This window comes from Hyperolius riggenbachi, chromosome 5 (genome assembly GCF_040937935.1).
Source record: "Hyperolius riggenbachi isolate aHypRig1 chromosome 5, aHypRig1.pri, whole genome shotgun sequence".
Taxonomy (NCBI): domain Eukaryota; kingdom Metazoa; phylum Chordata; class Amphibia; order Anura; family Hyperoliidae; genus Hyperolius; species Hyperolius riggenbachi.
The window spans coordinates 8,166,807-8,179,187 of record NC_090650.1 but is presented as its reverse complement, the minus strand read 5'-3'; the positions used below and the strand labels follow the sequence as shown (position 1 = coordinate 8,179,187).

General features: G+C 47.8%; 1 protein-coding gene across 3 annotated transcripts in view; it reads right to left on the bottom strand.

The window, feature by feature from the left end:
- Positions 1-1,244: 1,244 nt before the first annotated feature.
- Positions 1,245-12,381, bottom strand: part of C1GALT1 (core 1 synthase, glycoprotein-N-acetylgalactosamine 3-beta-galactosyltransferase 1) — a 37,412-nt gene continuing 26,275 nt past the window's right edge. For all 3 annotated transcript variants that reach the window (XM_068235070.1, XM_068235071.1, XM_068235072.1), the window contains one exon: positions 1,245-1,773. In XM_068235070.1, the coding sequence (XP_068091171.1) occupies positions 1,582-1,773 (192 nt within the window). In that variant the 3' untranslated portion in view covers positions 1,245-1,581. The remainder of the gene's footprint in view (positions 1,774-12,381) is intronic.

Sequence of the window (12,381 nt, the reverse complement as noted above, 5' to 3'; positions counted from 1 at the left end):
GGCCGGAGCATCGGTGAGTAGCTGTGCGGGCACAGGATGTCTGCAGGGGAGGCGGGTCCGGAGCATCGGTGAGTGGCTGCGCGGGCACAGGAGATCTGCGGGGGACCATTAGAAGCCCCGGGTAAGTTCAACTCCATTTCCCTCGACCCCTCCTACAGTATCCCTTTAAGCCTAATTCCCCCAGAATGAATAGAGCCACGAAAGTACTTATCTCTGGCGTTGTGGGTACTCCTGTAGATTGGTTAGACTCTAAATTGATTGTGGTCATATCATTCATTATATTAGTACTCTTTCGGAACGGATGGCAAAACTTTGTATATATGCCATATTATGATGCAATAATCAACCTGATGTATTTTGTGATATGTATAAGCACCATGTACACCAGTTGAATCAATGTTACAGTTCTGTTTAAAAGGTTTTTTAAAAATGTCAAAAATCTATTGAAAAGAAAAAGTAATTACAGTTGTGATTAGTCACAGATGAGGGAGAATTAAAAAAAAAAAAAAAAAAAGGCTAGACCAGTGCTGGGCAAGCTACAGCCCACAGGGCGGGATGCACTGTACATCCAGCCCACCTATAGGTGGCCAGATTCTTCTCTTTACCCCTCCCTCCCTGCAGTCATGAGCAGGCGATTAGCGGGGTTAAAACTCACCTACTAACGGTCACTTCCTGCGTCATGTCTCCATAGCAACAAGGCGTCACATGACACCGTCGGGACATGCCAGCGCATTACACGCGGGCTGCTAGCATGTGATACGCTGGCGTGTCACATGACTGCCTGTTGCCATGGAGATGCAACGCAGGAAGGGGCGAGTAGGTGAGCTTTAACCTCCGCTTATCGCCCCCTTGTGACTGCAAGGGGGGGCTCGAAGGCCAGGAATGTTAGGAATGCAGCTCTGGCCGCTTAACTCTAAATACATACAAGGTGCATTCCTCTTTGCTTTCCTTCTATCCTTGTCACCGCCTATAACACTCCATGTTATGTTCCATCTCTCCAATACTTCCTCCTTCCACGTCTGAAAGAGGAAGTATCGGAATGACAGAATGTGACGTGGAGCGCAGCAGCTATAGGCAGCGACGATGGAGAGTGAATTCCTCTGCCGTAGCCCACAAGTTTAGAGGCTCCGTTTAGTTCAGAATCCGACTGCGGAGCTCATGCCCAAGTCTACTGATCACAGGTCTGAATTCCAGCAGAAAACCGGCACTGCTCATTTTGCAGGTTAGGACAAAACAAAAACCACTTTCACTCCAAAACTAATTTATATTATTTTGTGCAAGTTATGTACAAATATCTGATTGTCAAATAAAAGGATTTTTTTTTTTCAGCGAGTTCATAAGATCACCAAAATGGATCTTTTAAACATCACCATGGAGATTAAAACACGAAAGATTGGAAGACATTGCACAGTCTGGAGGGAATGTCTCGATATGTCCAGGAATCATCCAATTACAGCCTGCGATAATCCAGCATACTGTATGGAAAGTCAGCAGAGTTTGCGTTTCCCAGAATTCCCGGAGGCTGGTCTCGCAGCAGAAGCCTCAGTGCATTGTACCTTCTCCTGGAAGAAGCGGTGGTCTTCATTCAGATTTAGCAGCGTCTGCAGCCGCCTCCTTCACATTCTTCTCGGGCGGCGGGATTTGAGTGTCAGGGTCGTATCTGAACTTGTATCCATACGGCCGGAGATGGTGGACCAGGTACTCCAGCTGGTACATTGTGGTGGCATCCACATAGTGAAAGGAGACGGCCAGGTCCGAGCAACAGCCAGGCCCCTAAAGCAAAACAAGACATGGAGGTTATCAACCCAACTAATGATGGTGAGGTCTAGAAGTCATGGAGAAACATGTGATCAGTGTGTTCAGGTGATAGATATGTAAGTCTCTGATTAGTGATGGCCATGTCTAGGAGAAGTCATGGAGAAGCATGTGATCAGTGTGGTCAGGTGATACTGTAGATATGTAAGTCTCTGATTAGTGATGGCCATGTCTAGGAGAAGTCATGGAGAAGCATGTGATCAGTGTGGTCAGGTGATACTGTAGATATGTAAGTCTCTGATTAGTGATGGTCATGTCTAGGAGAAGTCATGGAGAAGCATGTGATCAGTGTAGTCAGGTGCTAGATATGCAAGTCTCTGATTAGTGATGATCATGTCTAGGAGAAGTCATGGAGGAGCATGTGATCAGTGTGGTCAGGTGATAGATATGTAAGTCTCTGATTAGTGATGGTCATGTCTAGGAGAAGTCATGGAGAAGCATGTGATCAGTCTGGTCAGGTGATAGATATGCAACTCTCTGATTAGTGATGATCATGTCTAGGAGAAGTCATGGAGAAGCATGTGATCAGTGTAGTCAGGTGCTAGATATGCAAGTCTCTGATTAGTGATGATCATGTCTAGGAGAAGTCATGGAGGAGCATGTGATCAGTGTGGTCAGGTGATAGATATGTAAGTCATGTCTAGGAGAAGTCATGGAGAAGCATGTGATCAGTCTGGTCAGGTGATAGATATGTAAGTCTCTGATTAGTGATGGTCATGTCTAGGAGAAGTCATGGAGAAGCATGTGATCAGTCTGGTCAGGTGATAGATATGTAAGTCTCTGATTAGTGATGGTCATGTCTAGGAGAAGTCATGGAGAAGCATGTGATCAGTGTGGTCAGGTGATACTGTAGATATGCAAGTCTCTGATTAGTGATGGCCATGTCTAGGAGAAGTCATGGAGAAGCATGTGATTAGTGTGGTCAGGTGATACATATGTAAGTCTCTGATTAGTGATGATCATGTCTAGGAGAAGTCATGGAGGAGCATGTGATCAGTGTGGTCAGGTGATGGATATTTAAGTCTCTGATTAGTGATGGTCATGTCTAGGAGAAGTCATGGAGAAGCATGTGATCAGTGTAGTCAGGTGCTAGATATGCAAGTCTCTGATTAGTGATGATCATGTCTAGGAGAAGTCATGGAGAAGCATGTGATCAGTCTGGTCAGGTGATAGATATGCAACTCTCTGATTAGTGATGATCATGTCTAGGAGAAGTCATGGAGGAGCATGTGATCAGTGTGGTCAGGTGATAGATATGCAAGTCTCTGATTTGCTATTCATGATCATGTGCTGTGATCACAGCAAATCAGAGCTGTAGTTCATGTTTTGAATTTGTAGGAAAGGTTTATGTTAGGTAGACAACCATACTCTGACCAGCAGTTTGGTCATCCACTAGATTTGGAGTAGACCGTTTACTGTAAAGGGTCTTGAATGATCATTATTGACCCTCAAACATTCACCCAACCTGCCCTATTACAACATGGAACTAAAGCTACATAATGAGGAGGCATTTTTGCAATTGAGGACATACAAGGAACTCACAACAAAAAACAAGATCATGCAAATGTCCAACTTAAAAAATAGAGTCTGTTGTAGTCCATGAGAGGACTGTCTGACAGTGAGGGTGCATGATCAAGCTGGACACACTGGGGGTGGGGGGTGCAGGGCCCGGCCAGAGGCTTACAATCTCAACGCACTGGACTTTTTTTGGCCGTAGCGGTCTGTATTTGGCCATTTTGACCAACCATGGTTGCACAAAACAGAGAGAAAGCTCTTCCTTGGCACAACACCGACTCATTGGATGGTTGGTGGATTTTGGCAGAACATCATGTAACCATAGAAACCCATCTGGCAGCAGAACTTGGGCGAGTTTGGGTTTGGATAACACGTGCTTCACTGCGGAAACTGCTTAGTGCGAGCGGGAGGCACCACATCCACCCAGCTATAAGGCGAAATCTGTGTATTATTTTTTATTCGTATTCTGTAGTATTTATATAGCGACGATATCTTACGTAGTGCTGTACAGAGTATATATTGTCTTGTCACCTAACTGTCCTCAGAGGGGCTCACAATCTAATCCCTGCTTTAGGGGAAGCCAATTAACTTATCTGTATGTTTCTGGGATGTGGGGGGAAACCAAAGTACCCGGAGGAAACCCACACAGACATGGGGAGAACATACAAACAACTTGCAGATGTTGACCTGGCTGGGACTCGAACCGATGACCCAGTGCTGCAAGGCGAGAGCGCTAACCACTACGCCACCGCGCTGGCAGATAAACGGCAAACATGAATAGGGAATTCGTGGAGGAATTTGGAGGATCTCATCTCCATTCCCTAAGGCTGTGCTCCCAACTGAGCAGAACATGTTGTCTGTTTCCCCTAGGGTTGCCGGCATACCGCGGTTTGAGTGTGTATGGTAATCATACCATGCACAATCATACTTTACTGGTTTGTGGGGTAGGGGTGCAGGGTGAAACAAATACTAAATTACCGGGATCCTGCTCACGTGTACTACTTACTATTTCTTTCTTCCTGTTCTTGCGTTCCATCTCCCTGTACCAGCACCCCCTGGGAAGAAGTACACAAGAGCAGGATCCCGGCAAGTGAATATTTGTTTACCCCCACCACTGCGTCCCCCCTTCCCCCACTTGGCTATCTATACTGGCTGCACCTATCCCTGGTTACACCTAATCCTGGCTACCTATACTGCAGCCACCTATTACTGGCTACACCTATTCCTGGCTACCAATACTGCAGCCACCTATTAGTGGCTACACCTATTCCTGCCTACCTATACTGGCTGCACCTATCCCTGGCTGCACCTATTGCTGGCTACCTATACTGCAGCCACCTATTGCTTGCTACCAATACTGCAGCCACCTATTATTGGCTACACCTAATCCTGGCTACCTATACTGGCTGCACCTATCCCTTGCTACACCTAATCCTGGCTACCTATACTGGCTGCACCTATCCCTTGCTACACCTAATCCTGGCTACCTATACTGGCTGCACCTATCCCTTGCTACACCTAATCCTGGCTACCTATACTGCAGCCACCTATTATTGGCTACACCTATTCCTGGCTACCAATACTGTGGCCACATATTCCTGGCTACCTATACTGTGGCCACCTGCTACTGGCTTCACCCATTCCTAGCTACTCATACTGGGGAGCACCTATACCTAACTAGCTATACTGGGGGGCACCTATAACTGGCTACCATACAAGGAAGGGGGGGGTGGGGGGAGAGGAAGTGGAACTCTGTAAAAACAGTGCAGGAGATTTGGACGCAGCTGGCGCCGCTATAGGCTGTAATAGGAATAACAGCTACAGTGGCTGCCAGCAATAGCTAGAAGCTGAATTACACCTTTCCCCACTATCCATGGTGACCTGGAAGGGGGGGGGGGGGGGGGGAAGTAATTAACACCTCCAGGACTTCTGCAGGAACAAGGGCGAGCTGTTTTACAGCTTTACCCTGTGCCCCAATCTTCTGGCGGCTCAATCATATGTATGCCGAGGGAGTGGAGCACATCTGGCTACCATACTGGTGTGTGTGTGTGTGTGTGTGTGTGTGTGTGTGGGGGGGGGGGGGGGCACATTATTCAATGTAAGAGGGAGGCCCGGGTCCAAATTGTCTAATATCGTCATACTGTGCTATTTTGTTACCGTTCAAATTCATACCGTTGCAACCCTGGTGTCACTGCATCGCAAACCTGACACTGAACGGATCCCATAAATTGGATCCGCTCACATTTGTCATTCTGCGACTGATCCATCGCGGTGAGCAGACGCACTTCTGTGCCGCCCGCTAGTTTCCTTCACAAGAAGATGCGTATCCCGTATAGCTAAGGGCCAGTGTCCACTGGAAGCGGTGCGCTGAAACACTTACACGGCAATAGAACAGTTTCCATTGCGTGGATATTGTGCAGAGCGATCCGAGAATCTGCAACATGCTGCAGATCCTCGCACGGCCGCATCCGCCCGCAGCCCATCTCAATTGACTTCCGCATCGGGAGATGCAGAAGTGACGCGGACGCCAGCCAAAGTGATGCGATGCAGCTAGGTAGCCACATTCGCATCACTATCCCTGTGGAGTCCGGCCTTTATAGTTGAAATGCATCCGCCTTGAAACAGGTCACAACGGATCCGCTGTCCCCCCTGCAGTCCATTCGAGGTGCAGCTGCAGATGGGAACCCAGCCTTACAAGAAATGCTGGTTGCCTGGCTTCTGTGCTGATACTTCACTTCTAAAACTACAAGTCACTGGCCCAGAATGAGCAGGCAGATCAGATGCTGTGACACTGGTGGGACTCCACTGGCTGCATGCTTGTTGCAGGGCTCTGACTCCACTGGCTGCATGCTTGTTGCAGGGCTCTGACTCCACTGGTTGCATGCTTGTTGCAGGGCTCTGACTCCACTGGCTGCATGCTTGTTGCAGGGCTCTGACTCCACTGGCTGCATGCTTGTTGCAGGGCTCTGACTCCACTGGCTGCATGCTTGTTGCAGGGCTCTGACTCCACTGGCTGCATGCTTGTTGCAGGGCTCTGACTCCACTGGCTGCATGCTTGTTGCAGGGCTCTGACTCCACTGGCTGCATGCTTGTTGCAGGGCTCTGACTCCACTGGCTGCATGCTTGTTGCAGGGCTCTGACTCCACTGGCTGCATGCTTGTTGCAGGGCTCTGACTCCACTGGCTGCATGCTTGTTGCAGGGCTCTGATTCCACCAGCTGCATGCTTGTTCCAGGGCTCTGACTCCACCGGCTGCATGCTTGTTCCAGGGCTCTGACTCCACCGGCTGCATGCTTGTTCCAGGGCTCTGACTTAATCACAACTAAATCCAATAGCTCAGCATGACAGCCAGGTAACTGGCATGGATTATAAGGGGATGAAGATGGCACCATCCTTATCCATATGGGCAGCATGGTTCGAATTTCAGCTAGGAAACTATCTGCACAGCGTTTGTATGTTATGTGTGGGTTTCATCCGGCACTCCCGTTTCCTCCCACATCCTATTATAGATAAGCTTATTGGCTTCCCCCTAAATTGGCCCTAGATTACACATGGACACATGTATGGTAGGATTAGAGTGTGAGTTCCTCTGAGGTCAGTCAGTGACATGACTATGTACTCTAATGTGCTGCAGAAGATGTAAGTGCTATATAAATACATAATAATAATATGGCAGGACATAACACTATGAATATGGTAGGATTAGAGTGTGAGCTCCTCTGAGGACAGTCAGAGACATGGGCAATAAAGTGACCTGGTGGCTGGTCAGAGCCTCCCCACCTCACTGCTGACCGTCACAGATGAAGGTTCTTCTCAGCAGAGTTGGATCAGAATTCATGGACTATTATCCCCTCCCATGTCACACATGCCCGGTTCACAATTACAAGTGTATGTAAACAGAGTTCTGGGCTTCAGATGGTTGCGGTTTGGCAGATCTTTCTTATCCGTAGTCATGAACTGCAGCTTGAGGTGTGTCAGACCCAGGTGACAGATGTGATGTCATGTGACAGCCGGGGCAACAACCGCAGAGTATAAATAAAAGGACAGGCAGGTCTACAGCTATGAAACACTTAAAAAGAGAAACAAACAAAATATTTGCCAGGACTAAAAAGGCATTCTCACACCCACACACTGAGGATGCCGGTCAGCCATTCAAAACACAGGATTACAGGCAAGTCTTTCTTAAAGGAGAACTAAAGTGAGGGGTATATGGAGGCTGCCATATTTATTTCGTTTTAAAGGATACTGCAGCTAAAACCTGCAATGTGTAGGGAAAGATAAGGACATACTCACCGCTCCCCTCACTCCCTGCCGTCGGGTCCCGCTCGTTAGCCACAGCTCCCGGTACTGGCCGACTCCTGACCCGGACATACTGCGCTGTGCATGCGCAGTATGTCCTGTAATCTTCGCTTCTGGCGTCGCATCATGATGTACGGACACTCCCCCCTAGCATATAAAGCTAGCATAGTGGAGCCGCTGGAGCGCACACGCAGGAGGCGGGGGAGTGTCCATACTTCTGGCGTCATGATGCGACGCCAGAAGCGAAGATTACAGGACATACTCCGCATGCGCGGCGCAGTATATCTGGGTCAGGAGTCGGCCAGTACCGGGAGCTGTGGCTGGCGAGCGAGACCCGACGGCAGGGAGTGAGGGGAGCGGTGAGTATGTCCTCATCTTTCCCTACACCTTGCAGGTTTTATCTCTCTGCAGCCTGTGGGCTGCAGTATCCTTTAAGCAATACCAGTTGCCTGGCTGTCCTGATGATCAGGGCTGTGGAGTCGGTACAAAAATCTCCCGACTCAGACTCCTCAGTTTATGAAACCACCGAATCAGACTCCAGGTACCCCAAACTGCTCCAACTCCTTAGTCCAATTTCTACAAAAGCTATGGATTTGGTTTAAAAATCATCCGACTCCTCACTTTATTGAAACCATCGACTCCAGGTTCCCAAAATTGCTTTGACTTAACAGCCCTGTTGATCCTCTGCCTCTAATACTTTCAGCCATAGCCCCTGAACAAGCATGCAGCAGATCAGGTGCTTCTGACATTGTCACATCTGACAGGATTGGCTGCTTGCTTGATTTTGGTGCAATTCAGACACTAATGTAGTCAAATAGATCAACAGGGCTGCCAGGTAACTTGTAATGTTTAACAGGAAATAAATATGGCAGCCTCCATATTTTTCTCACTACAGTTCTCCTTTAAGCTGAACACTCATCACCCAATGGAGGAAGCACTCCATGATCCACCCTCCAGCCGGCGGGTAAACGCGATGTCACATGACAGGCACGAACGGGAAGTCAAGCGATCCCATGTGATGGAAGGTTATCACTGCGTGACGCTAAGCGTAGTTTATGTGAACGCACGCCTGAACCCACATCGCGAGGTCACGGGAGTTAGTCACTGGAAAGAAAAAAACCCTGTTTATCTGAAATATTGCATAATGGGTATCGGCCTTTGCCGCTGGTATCTGCACACACATATAAATGAGATCCTTCATACAGCGTCACTTCAGCTTGTAGTGAGAGGACTATGGAAGCTGCCATCGTATCTCTCTCTTAGGCCTCTTTTCCACGAGAGGCTGAACCACGTTCGATGGGCAGTTCAGCCTCCCCTCAGATGGCCACTAGCGCCTAACAGCTGCAATTACAATGGCAGTGTTTGGTGACGCCGCATGTCACCCCGCAGCTAATAACCGTCTCATGCCACGCCTCAGGACAGAAACAGACATGCTCAGGTGCAACTTCATTTGGGGAAGGGAGAGTGATCCAATAGTGCCAGGCCAGAGGACAGGAGCAGCTAACGGGCAGGGAATCCACCGCCGTCAGCTGCTCGTGAATTCAAGCGGACCTGAACTCAGAACCTCCTCTCTGCTTTAAAAGATAAGCAACAGCATAATGACCTTTAAAGAAAAACATTTCTTTGTTACAGCTGATACAAATCCTGCAATAAATCTGCAGTGTGTCTACTTCCTGCTTTCATGGCAGCAGGCATAGGGTTAACATCCTGTGTTTACAAATTCGCTCTGCTGAGGCAGCCAGCTGCCACAGCTGAGGGATCAAATTAGAACTTGTGATTAGTCACAGATGAGGAGGGAATTATACAGGCTAAACTCTTTAAATCCATACAGGGTGCATCTCTATGTATAAAATACAAGTGTCCCTGCGTCCTGTCCCTGTGTCAGTGCTTTTGTGCATGTCCTGCACAGACACAGACGTTGGGACAGGATGGGGCAGGAGGCGGGGCAGGAGGCGGGGCGGTGGTGAAAGACCTTGAGCCCGTTTTTAACCTGGCTTAGGTCAGCTAGTTTCTCTGTGTTTTCCTTCTGTCCTGTGCAAGAGTTCAGGTCCACTTTCAAAATACCTACCGGTAATCAGTCTACACTGAAGGCATTTGAGGCAATATACAGTGGAATCCCTTTTATAGTCAACTCCAAGGGACTGGGCAAAGCAGTTTACTGTAATCAGAAATGGTCACACTCCAAGTATACCATAGTACAGGATCTTCATTCAGTCAATAATTGGGAGAGTACATTTTTATTTTTAATGCTTCAGCAAGCGAGCACAGAGTGTCTAAAGCCCCCTCTACACCATGCAATAGCAACCTTCGCTTGATCGATAAATTCGATCGAAGCTGGCGCAATTGAAGGTATTAAATAAGCAACATTGTAGGTTTCCAGTCGATTTTCCCATCGCACGAGATCGAATTCTCGAACGCAATCGGATCGGACAGGTTGGATTTTATCTCTAGATCTCGAATGCAATCGCTGCAATCGAACCGTTTGTTACTAGTTCTTGTTCGCGATCGATCAATCGAATGCAATTGCTGAAGAGCTGCCCATAGCCCTGGACAGCCCTGTGTGATCGGAAACGATCGGAATTGAAAGAGAAATCGCATACGTTGGGATGCTTTTTTATCCCGCGGTCGATCAGATCTACGATTCTACTATCGAACCAGACGATCGATCGCAAGTAAGGTCGAATATGCTATTGCAAGGTGTAGAGGGGGCTTAAGCTAGGGTCACAATGCACAGTGCTCAATATGCAGGGATTTGCCTACAATAAGCACCCACAGGAAGCAGAGGTCTCACCAGTGAATGCAGGTACAGTACTTAGTGTGCTCCTCTGACCACATTTCTGTGCAGCCTGGATGATAATGTAGAGTTGCAGCCATGCACAAGCAAGTCACAGATAACAGGCAGTTCCCTCAGTAATCAGGCAGCAGCTTACACAGGAAGCAGAGGTCTCGCCAGCTAGTACAGATACAGTAGTTCTATTATATGTGGGTTTACTATGGCAGACATTACTCCCCTTTACTTATAATGGTGCTTGGCCGTGACCTAGACATTTAATTTACTATATTAGAGTTTACTATAACGAGTTTATACTGCATCAGCACAACCAGATCTGTAGCATTATAAACAGAGAAGTTGTGGCGGCAGAGAAGGCGACATGATGAGACAAACACATTGGTACATACACATCCAACTTGTAACTTGTCCTTTTCCCTGTTCCATTTTATTTGCATTGTACAAGTTAATAAAGCTATTTAATATGCATGCAAATGAGGCAAGCAAGCAGCAGATTTCCAGGAAGGGAACACTGACATCCTGTTGAAGACTGCTGGGAACGGGATAGTACTGAAGAGCTCAAAAGGTTATTCTTTGTGTGTGTGGAAGCTGAATGATCCAGATTACAGCCACACTGACATGGCTGTGGTGCACAATTCACACAAGTCTCCAGGAAAGTTCTGTTAGAATTTGAGACATCACTGCAGCTCTCTAGCCACCGTCTTTACGCTGCCATCCATCTACTTCAGTGAGGCCTCCAGGGGCTACAGACTGAAGCTCCTGGCGGTGTCACACATCTCCAACCGCCACAATGCATGCTGGGAGATATGGTTCATCGAAGGGCTGTACCTCCTTCAGAATGCATTGCGTCAGCTGGAGCACACCCGGGCTCCTCAAACTAGCAGTTTCCAGCCTTCCAGGAGATGTAGACCAGCAGAAAGTGAACCAGAGACGAAGCACCATCATATTTTACCATATTTATCAGTGGGAACATTATTAGAAAACACCTACCCTGCTTCTCTGTTTCATTCTTCACTGTTCAGCTTGCTTATCACCCCTGATAAAATCCCCAACTGAACATTCAGTCTGGCTTTGCTCAGGAATCATTATAGCTGAGTCTGTCTACTCTGATGTCTTTTCAAGCCCAAGCCTGCCCCCTTGTGGCTCAGCTATAATGATTCCTGAGCAAAGCCAGGCTGAATGCTCAGTCAGGGATTTTATCAGGGCTGTTAACAAGCAGGCTGAGCAGTGAAGAATGAAGCAGAGAGCAGGGTAGGTGTTTTCTCTAATGTTCCCACCGATATATATGGTAAAATACATGAGGGTGCTTCATCTCTGGTTCCCTTAAACATGGGGGCTAGGGAGAAGCCCCCCCAAATGTAAACAATGCATACCACCCCCCCTTGGCACACTCCAAATACAACCCCCCCCCCCCCACCTTACGGTATTATGGATTTATATAGCAGTGACATCTCCTGCAGCACTGTACAGAGTACATAGTCATGTCACTGACTATCCTCAGAGGAGCTCACAATCTAATCCTACCATAGTCTAATGTCCTACCATATTATTATTATGTATTTATATAGCACTGACATCTTCTGCAGCACTGTACAGAGTACATAGTCATGTCACTGAGGTGCACACTAATTCCTGACATATGTCTATTGTAGCCTAGGGCCAATTTTAGGGGTAAGCCAAAAAAACCTCTATGTTTGGGATATGGAAGGAAAAAGGCGTGCTTGGGTGAAACCCAAACAGAGAGAATACACAAACTGTTTGCAGACAGAGCCCCTATGCCACCGTGTTGCCCAAGTAAGCACTTTGATTCTTTTAAGTAACTTGAACAGACTTTTGCTCCCAGAATGCCCTGCAGGGAAAGCACAGAGCAGCCAATCTGCGAGACACAAGAATCGGGTAACACAGGAGGCTGTGGCTTAGTCCCTACATTACACACCCGCACTGGGGAGGCCTGGTGTGCCG